A 22,368-nucleotide genomic window follows, 5' to 3' on the forward strand; every position below is an offset into this window, starting at 1 on the left:
TCCGTCTCGCATCCCACTCCAGTTGAGGTACCAGCACTCTGTCTCTGGTTTTATGTTGCAGTTCGACATTGGCACAAGGCATCAGCATTTCAGTGCCATCCGCGTTATCCTCCATATACGTCGGAGCCGCACTGTGCTCCGTTATATAACTTCTGACAAAGCAGGCATCTCACTCCCGGGTCATCAAGCCTGCGCCTTCACTGCATCCTGGGAGACTCCTCGACGTCCATTTTCTTTCCCTGGCCATTTGCAGGGAAAACCCCTCCGATGAACCGGTATCGCACCCTTCCGGGCCTAGGGCCACAAAGGGCTTCCGCCAGTACTGTGTGCCAGAAATGCTTGAAGAAAGATATGTTTCTGCTCCTCGTCCCTCATCTGCAATCTGACCACCACTTGTACTGACAAATCGGGCACGTCACTACAGCTACGAATGCAAATCAAGCGTACAAGAGCGGCCATACACTTCCAGGCCCTCAAGGACCCAGCAACTGCTTAACCCGACATTGGCGCCTAAGCTAGCGAGCGACACTCCCAACACTCTATTGAATAGGTGACTTCCTTGCCTGGATTTCCGGAAAAATTGTCTTTCTGACATTTATCTAGCAAGGGCGTGGCTGACCAACAACTGGCCGAAGCTCAGGCCAGGCGAGCAGAAGTTGTCGTGGAGCCAGAAGATCGGGGTCGATCGCTAACCCCAGACTCCTCAGATTCAGTCTCAACAATATCGACAAATAAGTCTCGGTCTCGCTCACGGTCTCGTTCACGGGAACGCGGTGACAACTACTTCGCCGCCAGTCGTACACGCCGGAATCGCTCCAGAACACCGACTACTGATGTTCCCCGGAAAAGGAAACACCGCTCCGTTTCTAGTTCATACTCAAGGTCGCCAAGGTCTCCAAGGTCCCCAAGGCGAGAGCCTGGCTCACACCGCAAAAGCCGACGTCACCGCACCATCAGTCCCATTGACCGAGGCCGGCCTAGTTCCATGCGTCGAGGCAGTCATCGTAGCAGGACTAGCAGTCCAAGTGTGGACAAGAGCCAGATAACCAAGCAGAGAAGGTCCCTTGAGAATGAGGGCCACGCTGCTGCTACATCTCGGGGGTATCGGCGCGACTACGACGACAATAATCACCACGAGAAGCGAAGCAATATGAGAGAGCGGAGCCTGAGCCCGTATAGCAAAAGGTTGGCTCTGACGCAGGCGATGAATATGTGATATGTCGACCCTGAAATTCGACTTCTGGATATTACTGGTTGGATCCTCTAAGTCTAAGCAGAGGAACGTTACTTTGGTGGTATTGTCGATTGTGGTTTGCAAGGCGTTGGCGGGTGCATTGACACATGAACGGCTGGTCTCCCTTTCTCATACCCCCACGAGCAATGCATGCTTGTCATTACGGATTACTTGTTCTTATCATGGCATCGCTAGTTGATTGGGTACTGGAATTTCATTGCTCATCACTGCGTGCTCATTTCTGAAGCTCAATGGGCAATGGTTCTCAACAATGGTTCCTGATGCTACGTGCCACAGATTCTTCTGCTTCAGGGAGACTTTCCGCCGTGTCTCCTGTTTCCTCATGTTTTCTGGGGCAGGTCATCCTCGCCAAATGCGCTGTCTGCCGCAACAAACATTGGATTTCTGAGTGACCGTGGTAGATTCCTCCAGCATTTAGCTCTGAGCAGTCGTCGTGATGTCGGGTGCGCTGCGCTCGGCCTCCGAGCTGCGGAGATTCGAGACCATGGTGAGAGAAGGCAGCCTTGCTTCTTGCACGACGCGAGCCGTAGCCTTATTCAGGTATATATCCAACCTGCGAAATGGAAGGGCCGCTGTTGCCGCATTCTGTGTCGGCTCAGCTTTTCGGCTGTCGCTCTGGTCCAATTGTTGCTAGATCATTCGCATCGTCGATCACGGAATACCATCTTCTTCATTCTCGAGAGCAGCTTCTCGCTCTTCCTCCTGTTCTCGCAAATGTATGCTCTCGACAAGCGTATTGCCCTCCATGCCCACCTCCTCTGCCTCCTCTCCCTTCTCGGCCGTAGGCTGCGTTTGAACGGCCTTCTTCTCCAAAGCCTGTTTCTTCGTATTCTCGATGCGTTCTCTCACCAGACGTGCAATGGCGTTTTGTGTCCGTACATCCAGGATCTTCATCTTCTCCGCCAAGTCTCTTTTCAAGTCCCAGTTTGGCTTCCTCGGCTGCAGCTTGAACAAGTCAATACCCTTCTCTGCTTCCAGCTCATCTTTCGCGGCTTGCTCTGCAGTAGTTGCAAGGATGCGATCGGCCTGCTCTTCAACAGTCTCGGCGTCGGCACCAATGGGGGCATTTTCGAATCCAAGTTTGGCGTTTTTCGTTGCTAGATCGTAGTTTCGGCCGGAGAGATACTGATCAGTGGTGGAATAAGGCGGTGTCTCCTTGTCTCCTTCCTCGGTGTCTGCTTGCAGGCTCGAAACTGTAGAATGGGAGTCAGGCTGCTTGCGCTTCAGAGATGCGAGTTTAGCCAGGCGAGCTTTTCTGTCGATGGCAGCGGCATCTAGGGTGTTGTGCGTGGCTGACATTGCGACTATCGTCTGCTCTGTCTTACAGGTCGTTTCCCGAGGACAAGAACATCCCGATACCAAGGTATCATAAAGGCGGGCTTGGAGAGAAAAGATGGCGATGTCAAAGTGGCCCCCAGTGGGTTGAACCTATCACTCGGGAAAATTTCCCTCTCGGCTGCGCACGCGAAGAGTACCTCGTACATGTCCGCATTTACATATCGTTCCTTCAGGTCTACCATCCACACGTTACTCTTGATTCATCCGTCAGTGGGAAATCAAGCCAGATGCCCGGGAACCTGAATGTTCCACAAGTCAATCAACACTCTACGAGGCTGCTTAATCAATAATCCAGCAACCTACGGCAGGTGTCGACCCCAATTGACCTCCCCTTCTCTCGACTTCGTCAAACATGGCCTTCCGATATGGAAATCGTTCCACCAAAGCTCTGTCCTTGCTGAGTCCTCTACTGAGTCCCCGGAAGACTCTCACTTTTCATCCACCGAACATAGCGCAAAAATCGACGCACGGGATCGTCCACTTCAAGATCCGACTGAATCCATACCCTTTCCCAGCACGATAACTCTTCCACCTGCGGAATCTAGAGTACAGTCTGTCTCTCCTCGATCGCGTAACCATGGGCATTATTCTGGAGACCCGGCGAGGCTCCAAGATGTTGAAAGACTCTCGGATCGGATATTTGGTACTGAGAAGGCTCGGCCTAGTGTTTCGAGTCACCTCGTGTCTCGTAGGCTTCCTGGGCCTTCGCCAGTTCCCATGCTTGCAGTTGATGGGCTAGGCACTCCATTGTCCTACAAAGCAACCCCGAGATCAGTCGCTCCAGAATCTGAGGCCCTGGAACCTGAACACTTCGAGTCCAATGTTGCTGAGTCCGAAAGCCTCGAGACTCGTGACGACTCGGACGCGGAGAGACACCCACGATACTTGCCTGGAGACGACCGATTCATCAGGATGTGGACAAGGCCGTACAAGAAGCTGGTGTTCCCAAAAGACGGCGATTACACAAAGGGGCGTCAGGAGTTAGACGTGTACAAACAAGTTGCGGTAGCTTTTGTGGGCGATTACACTCTGGAGGAGCTTCGCAAAGCCTGGCTCAAGATGCCCCTCCGCAGCAAGAGGCAACATCTCACGCAGATCCTGCTTGGTTGCCTTGCTGACGGTGCTCGGAGAACACTACTCATGCTGTCTGTTCTACCCACAGTCCCTCGCGATTGGACAACTCGATGCGATTGTCTTTGCTATCTGGACATGGTCTACCGGAAAGAGATCGATGCGGACCCCCATCTTCAAGAACTGTTCGCTGGGCAAATAGCTCTGGTCTCTCGCATGTCCACCTGGCCCGAGGAGACGATGCCGTTCCACTTCCTCGTTCTCCTCTTGCGGCACAATGACGCCGAGCATTGCGAAAATATCATTGACACCCTCTTCCAGAATTATGCACCCTTGCCGCCGCGGCTGATTTTAGTTATGGTGGACCACTTTACGAAACTTGGCAACGCGGATCGAGCAATAGAACTCCTCTCATGCATCCCTCCGGACCAAAGGGAAGAACACAAAGTGCGGATTCTTGACCGCTGCGCCAAGCTTATAACCATTGACACAGTTGAAGAATCCGGCACTGTGGGTAACTTCAGGGCACTTCCTAAGTTGATCGAACTTGGCATGCCAATGGATGCGAAAGCGCATAATCTCATCATTGAGCGAGCACTTTCCTTAAACGTGCCGGACGTTGCGTGGGAAGTCTTCCATTTCATGGAAGCAAAGGATATCCATGTTGACGAACGCAGCCACCTTTTCTTGCTCAAGGATAGTTTTGAGCGACAGAATCGGGAAAAACTGGATGAAATCATGTCGGCTATCCACCAACGCGAAGATCTTTACAAGTACCCTTACTTGGTAACATACATGATGCATATTGTTAGGGTTGTTTGCACAATCGACCGCAAACTACCCGCTGGAATATCGGTATCACATCTTCTCGCGATCTACGACAGAGCCTACGACAGAGCCCCACTGATCAAGCTTGGTATTGTGAATCCTCTACCCGTTGACGAGTCTCTCCCCAAAAAGCTCAGTGAACCTCCGCCGGCCGTCCTCGGATTTACGATCTGGGCCTATGTTCTCTGCCAACGGGACGAGCGACTCGTCTCGGCATTGTGGTATTGGATAATCCACATGGTGAAACAACAGGACCCGAGTATTCTCGAGTGCGCTAAACATGACATCATGTACAATGGTTTCATCCACTTCTACGCGCGGAGCCGATTTTTCCTGAGAAAAGCGGTGGACGTTGTTGAAGCCATGATTGAGCGCAATCTGTGTGTACCCAGCGAGCGAACGTGGAGCGAAGTACTTTGTGGCTTCTTGCAACACGGTGAAGAAGAGGCTGCGGAGAAAATCTGGAGGATGATGCTGGCACGAGATGTTCAGCCGACCGAGAAGGGTTATGCGTTCCTCTTGGGGAAGTATGATGAAAGTCAGTTTGCCAAGCTGGTCAGATATGTCTTGGATGAACGGCGAATGCCTGATGGGCTCGACATGACTCTCCAGTGGCAAGATGATACAAGTGCCGGCGCCGAAGCGGCAGGCACAGGAACTCTCGAACCCCAGCAATCAATCGCGGATAGCGAGCAAGCTCTTGAGAGAGATGGAATCTTCGAGGATTATGGTTTCAGAGACGCCATAGGAGACTCCGCCCTTGAAGGTGTTAATATGTACCAATAGTACGCTCTCTTAACTGTAAAGGCACCACCTGGGCTTTGTGCCTGACTACCAGCTGTATTGACTGTAACTCCGGATGGGGGGCTCTCGCACGGGTCTTAGACCGGCTCTTGCAGCTAAAGCATGCTGCTTTGGCCTTGTGAGGATCCGGTAAGGCTGTCAGTGTCATACACAGGTATTAATCAATGATATAAATAAAATTGGGCTTAAAGCAGTTTCCGACTCGGAGGATGGACTTGCCAAGCACGCGCCAAGCACGCGTCAACAGCGGGACGGGATTGCCAGCCAATAATTGCCAGTCTTTGAACACCCTTGACACCCTTAGTTCATCTCTATTCTGTCTTCAGCTCCAGCTCTACCGATTGTCTTTCTTCGCTCCTTGCGTTGTTTATGAGATCTCTGTCAGCCTCGTCTTCTTTTTGTTAATGGGAGGGAGGACTGCATCAACTCGTCCAGTCTCTGCAGGAACAATCCTATCAGCTGCCGCTTTACTATGGTGATGTTGCCATAATCTTTAAGCACTTTGCCAATCTCCACTCCTCGCCGAGTCCTCAGTGCCTTCGCCACACAGCGCTGTGTCAGTGCGGCAATCCTCCTCAACGACGTCGACTCCTTCTCATCAAGTCGGTCACATAGGGCGACCGTATTCGCGATCGAGCTCTGTCTATGTATGGGCTCATTCGAAGAATAATGGGTTTGGAGCCTGCACCCTGCATGTACACCCCGCATATGGCAACCCGTGTTTAATCACTATTGGTAAGCATAGTTCCCTATGTTTGAATGAATTTGCAGCCTTTTTGCAATTTCCTTTCCAGTGATGAGTGAATGGTAAAAGGTCCGATTGAAAAAGGATCGTTAGTGGTAGCTCGTTGATAGGGCTGGTTCTTTGTGCACCTACACAAGGGCGGCACAACAGGGAGACATGACTTAATACGCAGCCGCATTCCTGCAATCTCTCCAGGTTTGCCAGCACGAAGTCACGCAAGAACGATGCACTCCGAACAGTTGGAACTGGTTTGTTGGAGACTTCGGGTACAAGAACTACAACAGAGAGACGCCGCAAAAAATGGGGCTCTCTTTCTCAAAGACTTCATGAAATGTTTGAGCCAATGGCAGCAGCATACATTGTCAACAAAATCTATGGCCAAGTTGTAGGATGATAGCTAGGGACGCTGGGAGCGCAGGTAGTTTGTTATCTCTTTGGTGTCAGTCCACTCGTGTAAGACCCTGCACAAAGAACTTCCTGGGTCCTCACAGCAACCCTAGCGACACAAAGTGAAGACCCCAAGAACTGAAAAGACCTGAGAGAGACCCAAAGTTGCTGCGCTTTTGATCCAGACTCCATTGTTCTTATCTGCTAATGAGGTCGTCCATCTAGTTTGCCCTTTCGCTGCGGCACTCGGAGTGGCGCTATGAGATGAGATTCTCTTAAATCAAGCACCATTTGCCAGTATGGCTGCAGACGAATCGAACATCGCCGAAATCCAAACCTTCACTCCTGTCGACATCTCCTCCACGCAAAGGCATCATCCTCTGTTCAGCACTCACAAAGGCGCGAACTCCAGTAACTCTTCTGGTCCTAGAAGTCCATCTGGAGTGAAGATTCCTACTGTTCACGGCAAGCCTATAGAATTCGATTTGGCAAGTCACGCACGGACAAACCCACGCTCACTGTACCGAAGTCGCAGCCTCCCACTCACAAGAAGTGCGAAAACTTCGACGGCCCTGCAATATGGCAACGATTTTGGTGGAGGTGGTAGATTTACTGTTTCTGATCATCATCGACCTTCATTTCTCCCACAACTGGTCGGCTCAGACAGCATTTCCAGCATAGCACTGAATGACATGCCGCGGAAAGAAAGCTATATCATGGATCTGGATCGGAGTCAAAGGGCGGGTCAAGATTCGATCCTTGATGCATCAAGATCCACGAAGCTGGATGAAAGCAGGGTTCAGAAAGTTGAAGGGTGGGGCAACTTGTTCCAGCGAGTGACTCCCCGTGAACGTGGCGATACATGGAGGAGAAGCTCTCAAGAGAACTTGACACTAATCGTTAGTAATGGCAAGAATAGATTTCCCGAGCACACCGACAAAGCAGGGCACGCTGATACGCAGAGGGATCACAAGGCACAGCTTGGCTTGGCGTCGTCTCAGGCCAACCGCACCTTCAATATTCCTCTGCGATCCGAAGGCGATACCACCCACCAGACCACCATGGACCAACACTCGCCGCTCGTACCTCCAGCCATTCCGAATTATCTACTCGAGAGTCAGTGGACGGCCATCCTGGAAGAGCGTCGAGCGCAGCCATTAACAGGGTCTAATTTTCCGACGGCTCGCCATAAGATGTTGAACAGACCGGGGTCGCACTTTTCGAGCGAGTCAATCTGGTCAATCTCCTCAATTCGGGGATCCAAGAGCAAGGACCTATGCACAGACTGTCGCAAGCCTGGGAGCAGCCTGACACCTCTTGTGCCCTGCAAAGCATGCCGTGAAGGCTATCATACTCTTTGCGGAAACCCAAAGCCTCGGCAATAGTAAGGCAGTAGACCCTCGCCATCCACATTATCACGCTGACGTGATTAAATATAGCTTGCGTCTCGATGACTTCACCTGCGGAATTTGTTCAAAAGAGCAGGAAGCTACGGCCAGCAACGCTAAACCACTCAGAGGCAGCTTGGATGGAAACCCCTACAGAGCCGCGATTATTACTGATCCTGATTCGTCCCTTCGTGGTCCCTTTGTGCAACCTACGGACTTCGCTCCTCTCTCGTCTTCGCAAGCATCTGCGGACCCTTCAGAGCCAGTCGCCAAGTCCGACCAAGACACAAATCACGTTGATATCACACCCGCAATGGGTAGAATGGCCAAAGCAGTGCCCGTTCATTGCCAGAATCCCGCCGACGGTAAACCCGAGCACCCCATAAACCCTGCAGTTAATAAGAACATGGGCATGCTTGCCTCGCAACCAGTCATGGAACGACAACCGCAACAGCCGCCAGGGGGGCCCGCCTTGAAGCAACCCATCTGTCGTCGCTGGGAAGAGGGTTTCTGCAAATGGGGGGACACCTGTCCCTACACGCATTCTTGGACAGGCAGATCGTGTCTGCATCTTCGCAAACCCACCAGCAACCGGACTGCTGGCTTCGGTGGCGACAACAACGAGAAATCACAGCCTGCGCAAGGGCCAAAGAACATTTCAGATACTGATGAGTTGCCGCTGTCCAATGGCGCGATATGCCACGAGTCAACTGCTCCAGCTGTGGTCGCAGTCTTGGCAAGGTCTAGCGCTGGCCGAGGAGCAATACAGTCCGCCACAGAACAACAGACACTATGTACCACAACAGATCGACCAGCTCCCGTCAAGCGCCTGGCCAGGCGTAGTGGAATCGTCCACTCGCACCATATAAGTAATGACAATTTACGAGGGGTAACTCAGACCCCAACCGACCATGGCAAGGACCAACAAGATATAATGAAGACGCAAGCCACGAGCCTGGAGAAATGTGAGAGTTGCGGCAAATTGATTCAAGGTTCAGCTGCACGTTGTGCCAGGTGTACAATCAAGCACGACGATCTGCGGGGGGATGGCAGAGGTTGTGGCGATCCCAGAAGGCAGTCAACACCAATCACGATTTCCGATGATGAAGACGCAGATTACCGAACAGTGATAACAATTTCAGACGACGAAGACACGCCAGACGTATTGAAAATTGGAAATGAAAGTGACGGTGTGCAGCCTCACACTTCAACCTCAACTGTGCAGCAACATGAGATCCGTAGCTCTCTGAAGCATCATATAACGGAAGATTCACTGTTTGCTCCAAGAAAGAAAGTTCAACTTGAGCAGATAATAGTGAATGAGGCTGTGCGCTCTCTGCACCAAGGCGCCAGAAAGAATGAGGTCCAAGCTGCCCTTGAGGCCGACACTCTAGAGCCACATGTTGACCGCAGCAATTCAGTAGTGGTTCTGGACTCGGCGAATGGCGCCCGTGCAGTATCCCCTTTGCAGAAGAAAAACGATGACAGCGTCTCCAAGTCTCCGCCGGCTCGACCTACCACTGCACGGCGCCGCGAGTTCCTGCGTCCAGCATCTGCTCGAAAGCGCACGCTACGCAGCACAACCGCCGTTGAACAGCCAGGTCCCCAGATGGAGGCGGTGGTGCCGTTGATGGTTCCTCCTACGAGTATTAAGGCACTCATCAACGACGAGGAAGACGGCCCAATCCCAACAGAACTGGTCATTTCATCTTGGATAACAGAAGAAGACGAGTTCACTCAGAATGAGCATGACTTGTTCGTCGAGGCGTACAGCCGGCATCCTAAGGCTTTCCCAAAGATAGCTGAGCTCGTAGGACGCACAGTCGTCGAATGTGTGCGGCATTACTATGCGACGAAGCATTATGTTGACTACAAGGTTTTCAAGAAGAAAGCTGTCGGCCGAGCCAAACCCAAGGCCTCCAAAACGAAGATGTCTCGCAGTAGGGGCAGCAGCCCCGCAGTCGCAAACAAACATGAAGTGCCAGTTTCAGCTTCAGCTCAAGTCACTGTTAAACAAGTCCAGACCGATAGCCACGGCAACGCTCCTGCGATCCTAAACATACTCAACGGGTTGCTTGGTGGCGCTCTGACGAATCTGACACCAGCGAAAAAGGCAGTTGAGGCAAATTCTAATTCTAGTGGCGAGAGCTCGGCTCAAAGTCGATCTCGCCCTGCTACGAACGTAAACCGCTCGACTCATCATGTGGAGACGCCTGTCGAGGCGCGACCCAAGGCAAATGAAGAAGGGGGGAGTGAGCACCATGAAGCCGTGTCAACCCAGTCTCGGCGTTCGAGTCGGAGCCGGGACCCCTTGGATTCTGATTCCGCCCTCTTGAAGCCTGCAATCGTGATCTCTCGTGTCAAAGCTCGCGAGGCTACCAGTCAAGTGCCCTCCAAGAATACACAGCCCGCATCGGCGAATGAGGACGACGAGGAAAGGTTACGAGACCGTTGCGTCAGTTTCGAACCTGATTGCGATTCTGATGGGATCGATGATTCCGATTCTTGGTCAGATCCTTCTCGACGAACTTTGATAGCGCCCCGTCGAAATGCTCGGCGTGGACCGCTGAACAGGTCTCAGGATTTGTCGAAACTGGAGCCGTCCCTGCGGGTGGCCGGCTAAGGCAACAATTTTGCGCCTGCAGAGCCTCTGCATATGAGGTCTTCCACCGCGCAATCAGTTGGAGCAAGGCATTTATGTTTACAGCACACGAAAAAAAGAGCCGGAACAGAGACATTGAGACCATGACCCTCGCCAGGTTTTTTCGTTGTTGAAAGAACCAATGATTGACTCTTGCAAATCGGTTCATGTTGTGCTTTCGGAAGTGAAGGTGGACAACTAAACCCTGTTTGGCGGCTGGAAATGGAGCGACCAACCTTCTCTGCGGGTTTTTGGGCCGGAAAGGCTCGTGCTTGTTTCCGCTGGGAGCATGGAGAGCAAGGTGGCCTCGGAAGATTGCTAGCAAATGCATGAAAGCGCTGAGGGTTATATGGGAGTGTCTGATGCCTGGAACGTAACGAAACGATATGCTTTATAATAGCTCCGCTGCGTGCGATTGATTTTGAAAAAAAAACCGTCGAGTAGTGTGTATTCTTTCCGAGAAATACTGCATTGAAATTGGACTTGACATGCTAATGGCAGGGGTTTGGTGTGCTTCTCACGTTGCGCAGAGCATGGCGAAACCGAAACACGCTGTCCCCCTCAAAGGAGCAATCTGAACACCGACATGAACTGTAATATATTTCTAATTGGTAGGATTTCCTACCGCCGCCTTGCTCCCAGATCCCTGGCCCTTGGAATTCCAGTTCGTGACTGCTCGAGGCGTTAACTCCCAACACCATGCATGAATCCATCGTGGATTTCCCATACTCAGCCCCCAGAGAGTCCTCAATTGGGAAGAGAAGGGAAATCCATTTCGGTTTTAGTAGCCCATCATTATTGAGCACTGTCGTCAACATGGGTCAGTAACAGTTTGCACCTAGGCTTTTCACCGGAACGAGGTAAAAGATAACAACTAAACGAGCAAAACACTTACCGCCATGACTATGCAAAAGATGCTGACGTACGGACTGAGCCGCTCGCCTATCCGGGCGCATTTCCAGAATATGCCCATCACGCTGTAATCAATCCACGGACACACACACACCCGGAAATCAGCACTGGCTTTCACAACAGGAAAAAAAGAAAGGGGGAAGACACAAAGTTTCGCTATCGTCGGAACCCGAGTAGGGGTCGTGACTTACCCGTCTTTATTCCTGTCCATGACGCCGGGAGCCATCGAGTGTACGTACGTCGAGGTGCATATTAGGAGGATGAGGACGAGGAGGAGGGACTGGAAATTGAATATGGCTGTCTGTATATGTGACCGGGAAGAGGCTCGGGTTAGAAAGTGTTTTGGAACACGCTTTTGTTTCCTCTTTTGGAGGCTTTCTCCCCTTCGTTTGCGTATGTTTGTGTGGCTCTTTTGTAACAAAGTCTCGCTTTCCCTGCCCTGGGGAGGTTTTTGGGGGGGGTCTTTAGGGAATTAAAGTATCGAGGTAAGAAGAGAGACGTACCATGGTGAAACCAATTCTTCTACTCAAGATGGGGCGAAGACCGTCAAGTCCGGGCACATCGGACAGGAGAAAAGGCCCGAGTTGTTATGCGTCGGTGGTAAAAGTGTTGTCGTCGAGTTTAAGATGCGGTTTCATCCTGGCCGTAAAGAGCCACGAGCGAGATGTTGAAAGGTGGTTTCGAAGAAGATACCGGCACTAACCTTAACAAGAATAGCAGTGGCGCTGCCTCAAGATCACGTGCTGAGCTTTTCGAACGGAAAGCGTGGCTTCAGCCTCGCCCCAGTCCAGATCAATTCCTTAGCATTCGACAATTTCAGCCTTGCCTGCGGAGGGACTCCTTGCTCTCCGCTTCCTTCAGCAATCCTACGTACCTTACGGGAGTGCTTCAACTTTTATTCCGAAGTCAATCCTCTACTACGTATCATCCTGCCCTCACTACTGGTCTGTGCCTATGCTTGCGGTCTGACCTTTTCACGAGATCTGTCTTCCCATCTCCGACTGTCGTTTGTCTCTTGGACGATTCGATTCAATTAAGTCCGACCCGGTTCGCCATATCATCCCTCCCTCACCTCACTACCTCCCACAGTCATGGAACCTCGCGCCCGCGCTGGCCGGCATAAAGTCAACCTCAACTTCGGTCCCGAGCTCTCGGCACTTTTGTACGCATACGGTGCACCCACACACCCCGACATTGCAAAACCCCTCGGCGCATCGTCACGACAATATCTGTCGTCCTCCAACACGCCCAACACCACCCACGCACCCACACCCTTCACCCAGCCCTTTCCCGAAACGCTGCGCGTCCTCGACGAGATCCTGACGGACTTCATCATCGAGACGTGCCACAATGCCGTCGGCGTGTCCGTCTACTCTGGGCGCGCCAAACTAAAACTCTCCGACTTTGAATTCGCGATCCGCAAGGACAACATCAAGCTGGGCAGAGTGCAGGAGATGTTCAAGAAGAAGAGGGAGATTGATAACAAGAAGAAACTGTTCGATACAACCGAGGGCAAGGAGGGCCAGAAGCTGGCGGTGGACGATCTGGTGAATTTGGGCGAGGTGGTGGGCGAGGAAGGCACGTCGAAGGGGAAAGGTAGGGGGAGAGGGAGGAAGAAGAAGAGGGATATAGACGAGGTGGATAACAGTGAAACGGTCAATGGAGGGGGAGTAAACTCAAAGGAGAGGACGCCCGGTGCGGACGAGAGTGGCGAGGAGAGGGCGAGTAAGAGGGCAAAAAGTGACCTTGGATGAAGAACGCAGTGGATTTCCAGAGTTGGTGTTTTATGGCTCTGACTCTTTCTCTTTCTCTAAGCGCAGCATTCATCCTACGAAACGGCATCCAGACTCTACGGAGGACAATCGGCATCCAACTGCCGAGATCCATCAGAGGCTTCTCCTGCCAGGACGATCCCGACCATACGTCCGGGGACAAAGCCTCTTTCACAACACTGACAGTATTTTGGGGAAAACTTCCTCGGGGAAATGCGAACCAATACAGCATGTCATTTGTGGAACCTCCCCAAACGGAGTCGGGTTGTCTATCTGCCCAAGCATGTGCTGTCTGGACGGCTATCATATCGGAGATCTTGGTCGAACTGTCCGACGGGATGACTGCAAAGTCATTCCGATTTCAGAGACAGTGTGGGCGTGTCGTCTCGAGCAGATCTCAACTGCTCTTTCATGCAATCATCACTCAAGTTGCTTTTGGCGTCCCTTTTGGGGGACTCGAGACTCGTGCCACCGAGCATGTGTCAACGTCTTGATGCATAGCAGCCAATCTCAGACGCGCTGACTTTTAATCCATGTCCTTAATCCATGTCCATTCAAACATTCGACACTGAGAAACTCTCTGTCCTGTTCTGCCTCGTCTGTCCACCTTGACGGTTCTGTCTGCGATCACCCCGCCCTTCCTTTTCCGTAGCACCGCTTTCACCGCCACCCATGGTCAATGCTGATGTCGCCAGCCTGTTTGACAGGTCCATCTGTGTACGGATCATGTTGGCGAGGTAGGACACAGTCAAGACGTCCTGAATGTGGTTGTTGAAATCCTTTTCGATCTCGGCAGGGTCGACTTTTGGTGCCAGGGCCAGTGTGTTGAGGAGAAACTGGCCCAGCGCAGTCGACGGCTCTGTCTCCTCCTCGATCACGTTCTCCACGTACTTGGCCACTCGGTCCAGCATGCCCAGGGTGTCTTCCAAGGATTTTTCGAGGCTCTCAATCTCGGTCAGAATGGTTGCCGTCCTGCTCTCCGTGTCCTTTGCGTATCCAACCGCCTCCAGACCCGCGCGGTCGGCTTCGCCGTAGTTGACAGTGTAAGGGATCGGAATGAATGCCGCCGAATCGGCCGCTCTCTCGGGGCTCACGCCCACGGGCGAGGAAATGTATGTTCTCACTTCGATATCTTGGCCTGGCTGGCATGACACGGTGATATGGACCGCAGGGTAGGGAAACGTGCCTTCGCCCTGGCTGCTGTAATGGTTCTGGATCAAGGCCGAAAAGGTGTTCAACTCGGAGCTCGTGGCGTACCACCCCACCAGGACCTCCTTGGGGTTCGCGCGGAGATGCAGGGCCAACATGGCCTTTTGGTATTCCATGTCCACTTCCACCTGGTCGGTCGTTTCGGTGTGGCTGACGGCGAATGAGGAGTGGACAACGATCTGAGATTCATCTGCGTCGGAGCGGGTTCCCAGCAAGGTGCCAATGACTCTCTGTTGATCTGGAGGGCGTCGAACGCAGTGGTCTAGTACGGAGAAGAGAGCCTCGGAGACCAAGGTCAGCCTATTGCTTGTATGGTACTTTTTTTCAGTCTCGACTTACTTGCGGTTGTATCACGACGCGGAGGGGGGCTGTTGTGGGTTGTGCGCCAACTGCGACAGGGCCCAGAGGCCGCGTGAGGTGTAGAAAAGCATCCTGTTCAGCCATGCTGGGCAAGACGAAAGGGGGCCGGCTGGAAATGATTTCGGTATAAAGGCTGGCCTCAGTCTTTGGCTGGCCGGTGGAAACTGGTCTGGCCTTTTGAGACTGGCGCAATGGTGGTGGTGATGGCGGTATTGCTTGGGTCTTTGAAGGGGGGGCGGGAAATTTTGGGCCACACACACACAGCCTTGCATGAAATTCATGGGCGGCGAGTGTGTGCGCTGCGCAAATGGACTGCTTCACGTGACCGGACCAAATCTTATCTAATCCATCTTAACACCGGCAAGACGGCGATATAATAAATTATTTGATATGACGGAAACAGCGCCCGCTCGTTTGGCGCTCGATTCTTCCTCTTCCTCATCCTCATCCTCAACATCTGCTTTGTTTTGACTCTCGCCACTTTTCCCACATCTTCTTCACTTCTATCATCTCGGGACCATGAGTGCCAATGGGTTGCTGCGCAAAGACCAGCTCGAGCTCAGTCTCCACGACGAGAAGAAGTTGATTGAGGAGGGCATCCTCAAGGAAGACAACCCTCTCGATTTCAGCGTCAATTTCCAGAGACTATGCGACGCTTGCAGAAGAGGCGACCTCAAACTCTGCCAGGAGATGATTCAGGAAGGGGCAAACATTAATGCAAAAGATCAATACGACTATACCCCTTTGATTCTGGTAGGTACCCTATGTTCTTGATGTCCAACGGTGCCGTTTGCCACTTGTTGGTTGGTGCACACTCCTCTGACATTGCGACCAGGCTAGCCTGTGTGGGCATTATGAAGTTGTACAGTTATTGTTAGAATCCGGCGCATTGTGCGAACGAGATACTTTTCAGGGCGAGAGGTACGGTGTCACATGGGTCCCTTGTTCTGGTGTATTCTATTGACAACCTTGCCCTAGATGTCTATATAATGCTTTGAACGACCGGATACGAAATCTCTTATTACAATACGACTATTCCAAGTCGACTGATCCTTTACAGCCGTTAGCGTCACATCTGGTATCATTGCTCACCAGGGACCATCCCAAGACTCATGACATTACCGTCGTCACCCCCAGCGAATCTTTCCGTCTGCATAAATTTATCCTGTCAGCTCGATCCCCTTACTTCCAGAGCAAACTCAGCCAATCTCCAGACACCAAACTCTGGAAACCGGCCCCCACCATCCCTCCACAGTCATTTGCCATTGCCCTGAAACATCTGTATCTCGGGGAAGTGCCCAGAGATCTCGGCGGAGGCCCAGGTACCGGGTTCACAGATTCCGAAATTTTGGCCGGTGTTGACCGGATAAGCAAACACCTAGAAATCCACAATCTTTCACAGTTAATCCTGGACAGCAATGACCGCCGCTTAGCACGACAGCGGCGCCAGGACGAAGTCCAAAGGGGTCGTGACCAACTGGAGCAATGGTTCCGCGAGAATGTCTTGAAACATGCAATCGAGGTTGAGACTTCACGAGCCGACGACGTCAAATGGGATCGTGACAATGGCATCTTCGCAGACGTGCTTCTCCGCGCCGACGAGGACGAAGACGAAGAGGAGATGGGTTCAGACCGGCAACAACTGCAACTATCTCGATCCGCCACGAATGCGCTGGGCATTCCCCTGGACCAAAAGTCCAATACATCGCGCTCCCCTTCCCGCTCCAGGAAACCACGCAAATCAAAAATCTACCCTTGCCACAAAGCCATGCTCATCCGCTCCGAATTCTTCACGACCATGTTTGAATCCTCTTTCCGCGAAGCCCAGGATACGCCGCACCTGCAGATTGTGCCTATCGACTGCAGCCCTGAGGTCCTGGAAATCATCCTGACTTTTTTGTACGCCGAGAGGGCCGATTTCGGGCTGGAAATTGCTGTGGATGTCCTCTTTGCCGCAGACATGCTGTTTTTGGAGAAAGTCAAGGCGAAAGCGGCCCTCGTGATCTCTTCGCTCGGCAGTGGAAATGCCATGGCGATGCCGAACGCCACCATCTCCCCCGAGATCGCGACGACCGAGACGAACGGCACAACAAACGGAGCCCACCACCACCCTGAAGCAGGCGAGGAGGACCTGGACATCTACGAAATCCTGCGCGCCGCCTGGCTCACCCGCGTCCAACGCCTCGAGGAGTTTGCGGCGCGCTACATCGCCTACCGCCTCGAGTCTTACATCGACGACCCGGACTTTGCAGAGCTGGTGAAAGAGTCTGCTAGTAGGATCAGCGCGAGGCAGGAAACGGATTCGATTGAACTGTTGGATGATATTCGGTACTACTTGAGCGAGCGATTCCGGTTGAGGTTCGAGGACTCGGGTCTAGAGGACGTCATGGACGAGGAGCAGGCCATCATGGCCGAGTCGCTCTCGCAGTCACAGGGACAACAAGCGAACGGAGCTACCGGCGACTCAACAACAGCAACAACAACAGCAGCAGCAGCACCTACCTCACTCCCACAATGGGGTTCCGAATCGCAACCACCCGACACACTCGCGGCGGACTCGCAGCAGAAGGGAGGATCACCACAGATTCCCGACGACGAAGGCGTAGACATGTCAATGCCCACACCGGCTCCCGCCGCCGGCGAAGGTTCAGCATCGTCCCCCGAACCGAACCCTGACTCTGTTGAGGCGCTCCTACAATCCGGCGCCGTGCGCACCCTCGACGGCGAGCTCGCGGGCGACGAATTCGCCGCCGACGCCGTCAACTACCAGATCCTGCTGGGCAAGATCGACACCCTGCTCGAGCAGTTGAAGTTGGATGCCTAAGTAATCCCCCACCCAAAAAATCCAAACCATGAGAAAAGAGCGCCAGCTATTTACTCTCTGGACTTCGGAATAAATGTCCTCTCGGGACGGATTAACAATACCGGCATTGGCATGGACGAGGGTCGGGAATGATTGCATATAAATGAAGATAGAAAATAGATGACAAAAGACTAAAGTCAACGCCACGGGAAGAACAAAGACACAGTATCATGTTCTGGCAAACCCATGCATTTAAAAACATTTCTTTTTGGGGAAAAGTTCCAAGGCAAGTACTAGCTATGGAAAGGCTCTCTTGTCGTACCTAAGTGGATCAAGCTGAATGGCAATTTGTCCCCTGTCTCAATTTTCCTTAACCGTCCTTATCCCAGCAACCCCCCACGATACACATACATGATCCTCTTCTGCCGAGCAGCAGAGCAAAGATTGATTTGCCAAGTCATGCACAACATCCCGATTCGAGATCCCAATCCAGTTCTTGATCGACTCGCTGAGCTCCAGCTCTAAGAAGCCATGTACGTGCTCGAATCGACACCGCCCTCAGGATATGGAGGCACTTGGGCGTCAAAACGCTTCTCAATCTCCTTGAGCACTGCCTCATCTTGCTCGCTGCTGACAAAGCTGATGCTCAACCCCTTCGTACCGAATCGGCCGGCACGGCCCACGCGATGGAGATAAGAGTCGGCATCAGCTGGCAAGTCGTAGTTGATGGCCAAGTTGATGCGTTCAATGTCAATGCCTCGACCGAACACGTCGGTGGCAACACAGATTCGCTTGTTGAACTCCTTGAACTCCTTGTAGCGTTTGATACTGCGGAAACGAATCAGCACACAACTTCAAGATTGTAAGTGTGCGTAGACTTACCGCTCCTCTTGACTGACACCAGAATGCACCGCAATGCTCGGGAAATTGCATTCCCGGAGCAGCTTGTCAAGCTCGGTGGCACGGAGAGTACTCTTGACGAAGATGATAACCTGGTTGAATTCGAGGCTGTCGAGCAAGTCATTGAGTTTGCGGTTCTTTTCGCCCTCGCTGAGCTTGATGGAGTATTGTTGAAGACCATGGAGAGTGAGCTTGGTCTCATCATCAACGAACACCTCGAGAGGATTTCTCATGAACTTGCGACAGATGGGTCGGATGTCCTGCGGTAAAGTCGCACTAAACATCATGACCTGTTTCTCGGTCGGAGTTGCTCGGAAGATTTCTTGGACGTCGCGACGCATGTCTGAGATAGCTCTGTTAGAAAGTGGATTTTTTTGGGAAGTTGTGATCCTAAAGCATACCGATTTGGTCCAGCATCTTGTCGCACTCATCGAGGACAAACGCCTTGACATTGCGCAATGACAAGATCTTGTCACGGACAAGGGCGTTGAGACGACCGGGTGTCCCGACAATGATGTTGGGAAAGGATTCTTTGTTCTTGAGGAGATCAATGTCCTTCTGGATTGGTGTCCCGCCGTAGAAAACAGCCGTCTTCACGTCTGGAAGATATTTGCTGAATCTTGCGTATTCGTTCTTGATCTGGTAGGCAAGTTCACGAGTGTGGCACATGACCAACACGGAACATTCGCCAGGAACAGGTTCCAGTTGGTGCAAGGTGGTCAAGACGAAGACCGCGGTCTTACCAAGACCTGACTTGGCTTGGCACAGGATGTCGACACTGAGTAAAGCCTGTGGGATACATTTTTGCTGGACTGCAGGAAATCGTTGATGTTAGACTTGATTCGGTAAAGAATGTGTGAAGACGACAAAAGAGCATCGCAGGCCGATCCGTCCATCTCCTTGAATTTGCACCTGAAGGAATGAGTCGCATCCCCCTTCATCCCACCCTGTGACTGGTTCTTTACCGGACGCCAGTAACGCATGTTCAAGCCACCATTGCTCGCGAATGTCACAACGCGGGTAGGTGGTTGGCCTGTTTGTGCGCGGAAGTGTCACCATTGGCAGCATTTTCAGCATGCCTATTAGAGCGTGGCGCAAAAGTGGCGACTCCAGAGAAGGAGGTATACTCTCACTTCTCTTCAAACTGCAACCTTGTAGGACAGTCCGTCGAAACAGCCGACGCGAGGCTGGGGCATTTTATTGCCCGCCTCTATTCGGCCGTAGAATCGCCGACCGGAGACTCTCGAATCCGTTGGAGAAGCTTTTGATTCTTGTATAATATTTCTTTAACTTTCTTGCCTTCCCTTTCTTTTCTTTTCTTGGAGATGGACGGATGCGCTCGTAGCAGGAAGAACTTTGGAGGGTGGATATTTTGCTTGCAAGAATATGGCAGGATGGATGATGAATGACTAACCCTCCGAAGGATGTTCGAAACCGCAGTCGGTGATTGCTCGCAGCAGCTCTCCTTTGAGCAGGAAGTCTCTGAAGCCGGTCGAGTGGATGCCAACGTAGCTGCCTTTTCCCTTGTCGGTGGTTTTGCCTCCGCTGACGGTCAGATCGCCTTTCTTTGCGGCACCGTTGGTCGCGCCGGCCGCTGGGGCCTCGGGTGCTTGAAGTTCCTCGTCAGAGTAGTCGATGAGATCCTCTTCGGCGGACATGGTGAATGGTGTATTTTTGGCTGAGGCTACGAGCGAAGGCCAAACAGGGGTGTGAGAGGTTGAGGTGAGGTAAAGGGTTGGTTCAACCGGGGAAGCAAGAGCAGCGGGTGAGGGAGGATAGTGGTAGGGAGCAGAACCAGTCAAGGTCTGTGAGATACGCGACAAGAGTTGGAAAGTCTGATGAAGACGGCGAGAAAAGATGGATGAAGGGAGAATACAAGATGAGAAAGATGCCTGCGCAGGAATGTTCCAGGGTGTTTTTCTGCGGCGGAAGGGGCCAAGGCGAGCAGCGGCACTGCAAGGCAACCTCGACGCCAAGACCCACAATGCTTAGTCATCATCATCATCGCCTTCGACTTGAGGTTTGTCGCGGCGAAAAAGTCCCAAAAGTCTCAAAAGTCCTTCCTCGTACTATAGAGGGTGTGACTCACACTCAACAAACCAAAGCCAGAGCCATGTGAGTTGCTACCAAGTCTCCTCGAGGATGCGGCACCGAGATCATGCTTGAAACCCCCCGCGAACACCCAGTATGGGCAAAGCAAAGCCCTCAAAGGGAGACTCCCATGTGCCACAAAAACACCTTCACTCCAGACTATCCTATCTCCACCAGGCTGCCACATATTTAGCAACAGTCGGCAATCATGACGAACCGCAGAAAGCTGCCGAATCTGCCAATTGCACGTCTTCTGTGGCGAACAAGGATGTGACCACGCACAATTCGATCGAGGCTACGCGACTACTGATGCACCTCCGGGGAGTCTCTCGAAAGTCACAGATCCGGCTTGCACCAAGAGTGAAACATTCAATCTGCAAGCGCTGCGATGCACTCCTGATTCCGGGGGAAACAATGACAGAGAAGATCGTCAATCCGAGCAAAGGAGGCAGGAAACCATGGGCGGATGTATACCAGATTCGTTGCGACACATGCGGGACTATCAAACGGTTTCCTTGCCCAAAGAAGTCGGCTCAGACCAGGCAGGAAGACTCAAAACCTGCTGCAGAGGCTAGCCCAGAATAAACATTCGCATTGATCCCAAAACAGCCATTTTCACGCCTCAAATTCCAAAGTTGCCCATGCCTAACCGTGTCTGTTTTGCGGCCTGAGCCACGACATCTCTATCGGATGTAACCCGTTCAGAGCGCATGAGATCGAAGAGCTCGTCATTACATGCCTCCCAACGCCCAAAGATCAAAGTTTTCATTCAAACAAGCACAGCAAAAAGTCCCACTCAATACTCGTACATTCATCAAGCATGACCTCGTTAACCAGTGACCTGCCGTGAGGCTTCCATCTTTGCATTCGCCGTCGAAAAGGTGGTAAAACAAAGTTGAGACGCCCGGGACGAGGGTGTCCAGGAGGAACCTGACCCTTCCCATGCTGCGAGATGTGGTCGAGAGAGTATGCTCCCCCGCGTCCCAGGCCTTCGTAGAATTATAGTTCCTTGTAAAGTTCAGGATCGGTCAACGTCCCGATAGACCAATTGCACATCAGCGCCGAGGTCGTGCTCCGCCAGAGCTGTGGCCGCTTGGGCGAGAGCGATCGAGTCTGTCACTCAGCTCATCCACGTTGTTGCGGATGCCCTTTATCTTGTCCCGAATCCGCTTGGTCTTCTCAAAATCTTCTTCGAGCTTGTCGATCTCAGCTATGATGCGCCGCATCCTGGCGATCTCGTTATCTGCATTCTGCACGGTGCCTCTAGCCTGGTTACTGGAATTGCTGACCGACTGTTCGGTTGCATCTTCGAGCTATACGACGGTCAGTTCATGTGCGGCAAATTCGGGCAGAGCCAGGCTGAGAAGCATACCTCACCAATTCGCCGCTGGATAGTCCTCATCACACTCTCCAGGTGCGCAAGTAAAGTCTGCAGACTATGAGGATCTAGCATAATCCGCCCTGGGACACTCTGGCTACTGGCGGCACTGACCGCACGGGAGCTGGGCTGCGACTGCCTGCTAGTGCCACGGCCACGGTCGGGCATGCCGCCTTGATGACTTCGCTGGGCCAGGATTTGTTGTTGTTGTCGGAGGAGAAACAACTCGGATTGAGTTAAGCCCAGAACGGAGTCGGCGACTGACTGCGCGGACATGGACGTCCCGGGCGGGCAGCAGAGACAGCAGTGAAAATGACCAATCTAAGCGTTGAGGCAGGTGAGCTTCGACAGGTACCCGTGGTGGTCAAACGGCACATAGCAGTTCTGAGAGCTGATAGGTTTGCGAGAAGCCGTCAGGCGTGGTGCAAGAGCCACCAGACAGCGAACGAGCTGCGAGATATGGCAGTCGGGATGAGCCTGGTCATT

General features: G+C 52.4%; 8 protein-coding genes across 8 annotated transcripts; 4 read left to right on the top strand and 4 right to left on the bottom strand.

The window, feature by feature from the left end:
• Positions 1-1,906: 1,906 nt before the first annotated feature.
• On the bottom strand, positions 1,907-2,554 carry Z520_06333 (uncharacterized protein; the record flags this gene model as incomplete). Its single annotated transcript, XM_016776834.1, has 1 exon — positions 1,907-2,554. The coding sequence occupies one exon, from the start codon at positions 2,552-2,554 to the stop codon at positions 1,907-1,909; it is 648 nt and encodes a 215-aa protein (XP_016632376.1).
• Positions 2,555-3,310: 756 nt separating this feature from the next.
• On the top strand, positions 3,311-5,278 carry Z520_06334 (uncharacterized protein; the record flags this gene model as incomplete). Its single annotated transcript, XM_016776835.1, has 1 exon — positions 3,311-5,278. One exon carries the CDS (start codon positions 3,311-3,313, stop codon positions 5,276-5,278), a length of 1,968 nt encoding a protein of 655 aa, XP_016632377.1.
• A 1,449-nt stretch (positions 5,279-6,727) lies between these two features.
• Positions 6,728-10,439, top strand: Z520_06335 (uncharacterized protein; the record flags this gene model as incomplete). Its single annotated transcript, XM_016776836.1, has 2 exons — positions 6,728-7,812; positions 7,868-10,439. The coding sequence occupies 2 exons, from the start codon at positions 6,728-6,730 to the stop codon at positions 10,437-10,439; spliced, it is 3,657 nt and encodes a 1,218-aa protein (XP_016632378.1).
• Positions 10,440-12,460: 2,021 nt separating this feature from the next.
• On the top strand, positions 12,461-13,123 carry Z520_06336 (uncharacterized protein; the record flags this gene model as incomplete). The annotated part of the gene is made up of 1 exon (XM_016776837.1): positions 12,461-13,123. The coding sequence occupies one exon, from the start codon at positions 12,461-12,463 to the stop codon at positions 13,121-13,123; it is 663 nt and encodes a 220-aa protein (XP_016632379.1).
• A 572-nt stretch (positions 13,124-13,695) lies between these two features.
• Z520_06337 (eukaryotic translation initiation factor 3 subunit F) lies at positions 13,696-14,794 on the bottom strand (the record flags this gene model as incomplete). The annotated part of the gene is made up of 2 exons (XM_016776838.1): positions 13,696-14,631; positions 14,690-14,794. The coding sequence occupies 2 exons, from the start codon at positions 14,792-14,794 to the stop codon at positions 13,696-13,698; spliced, it is 1,041 nt and encodes a 346-aa protein (XP_016632380.1).
• Positions 14,795-15,229: 435 nt separating this feature from the next.
• Z520_06338 (uncharacterized protein) lies at positions 15,230-17,534 on the top strand (the record flags this gene model as incomplete). The annotated part of the gene is made up of 3 exons (XM_016776839.1): positions 15,230-15,463; positions 15,546-15,631; positions 15,689-17,534. 3 exons carry the CDS (start codon positions 15,230-15,232, stop codon positions 17,532-17,534), a joined length of 2,166 nt encoding a protein of 721 aa, XP_016632381.1.
• Positions 17,535-18,034: 500 nt separating this feature from the next.
• On the bottom strand, positions 18,035-20,071 carry Z520_06339 (ATP-dependent RNA helicase sub2; the record flags this gene model as incomplete). The annotated part of the gene is made up of 4 exons (XM_016776840.1): positions 18,035-18,341; positions 18,396-18,756; positions 18,815-19,225; positions 19,828-20,071. 4 exons carry the CDS (start codon positions 20,069-20,071, stop codon positions 18,035-18,037), a joined length of 1,323 nt encoding a protein of 440 aa, XP_016632382.1.
• Positions 20,072-21,559: 1,488 nt separating this feature from the next.
• Positions 21,560-22,158, bottom strand: Z520_06340 (uncharacterized protein; the record flags this gene model as incomplete). The annotated part of the gene is made up of 2 exons (XM_016776841.1): positions 21,560-21,817; positions 21,877-22,158. 2 exons carry the CDS (start codon positions 22,156-22,158, stop codon positions 21,560-21,562), a joined length of 540 nt encoding a protein of 179 aa, XP_016632383.1.
• Positions 22,159-22,368: the final 210 nt, after the last annotated feature.

The sequence above is a fragment of the Fonsecaea multimorphosa genome (assembly GCF_000836435.1).
Source record: "Fonsecaea multimorphosa CBS 102226 unplaced genomic scaffold supercont1.11, whole genome shotgun sequence".
Lineage (NCBI taxonomy): Eukaryota > Fungi > Ascomycota > Eurotiomycetes > Chaetothyriales > Herpotrichiellaceae > Fonsecaea > Fonsecaea multimorphosa.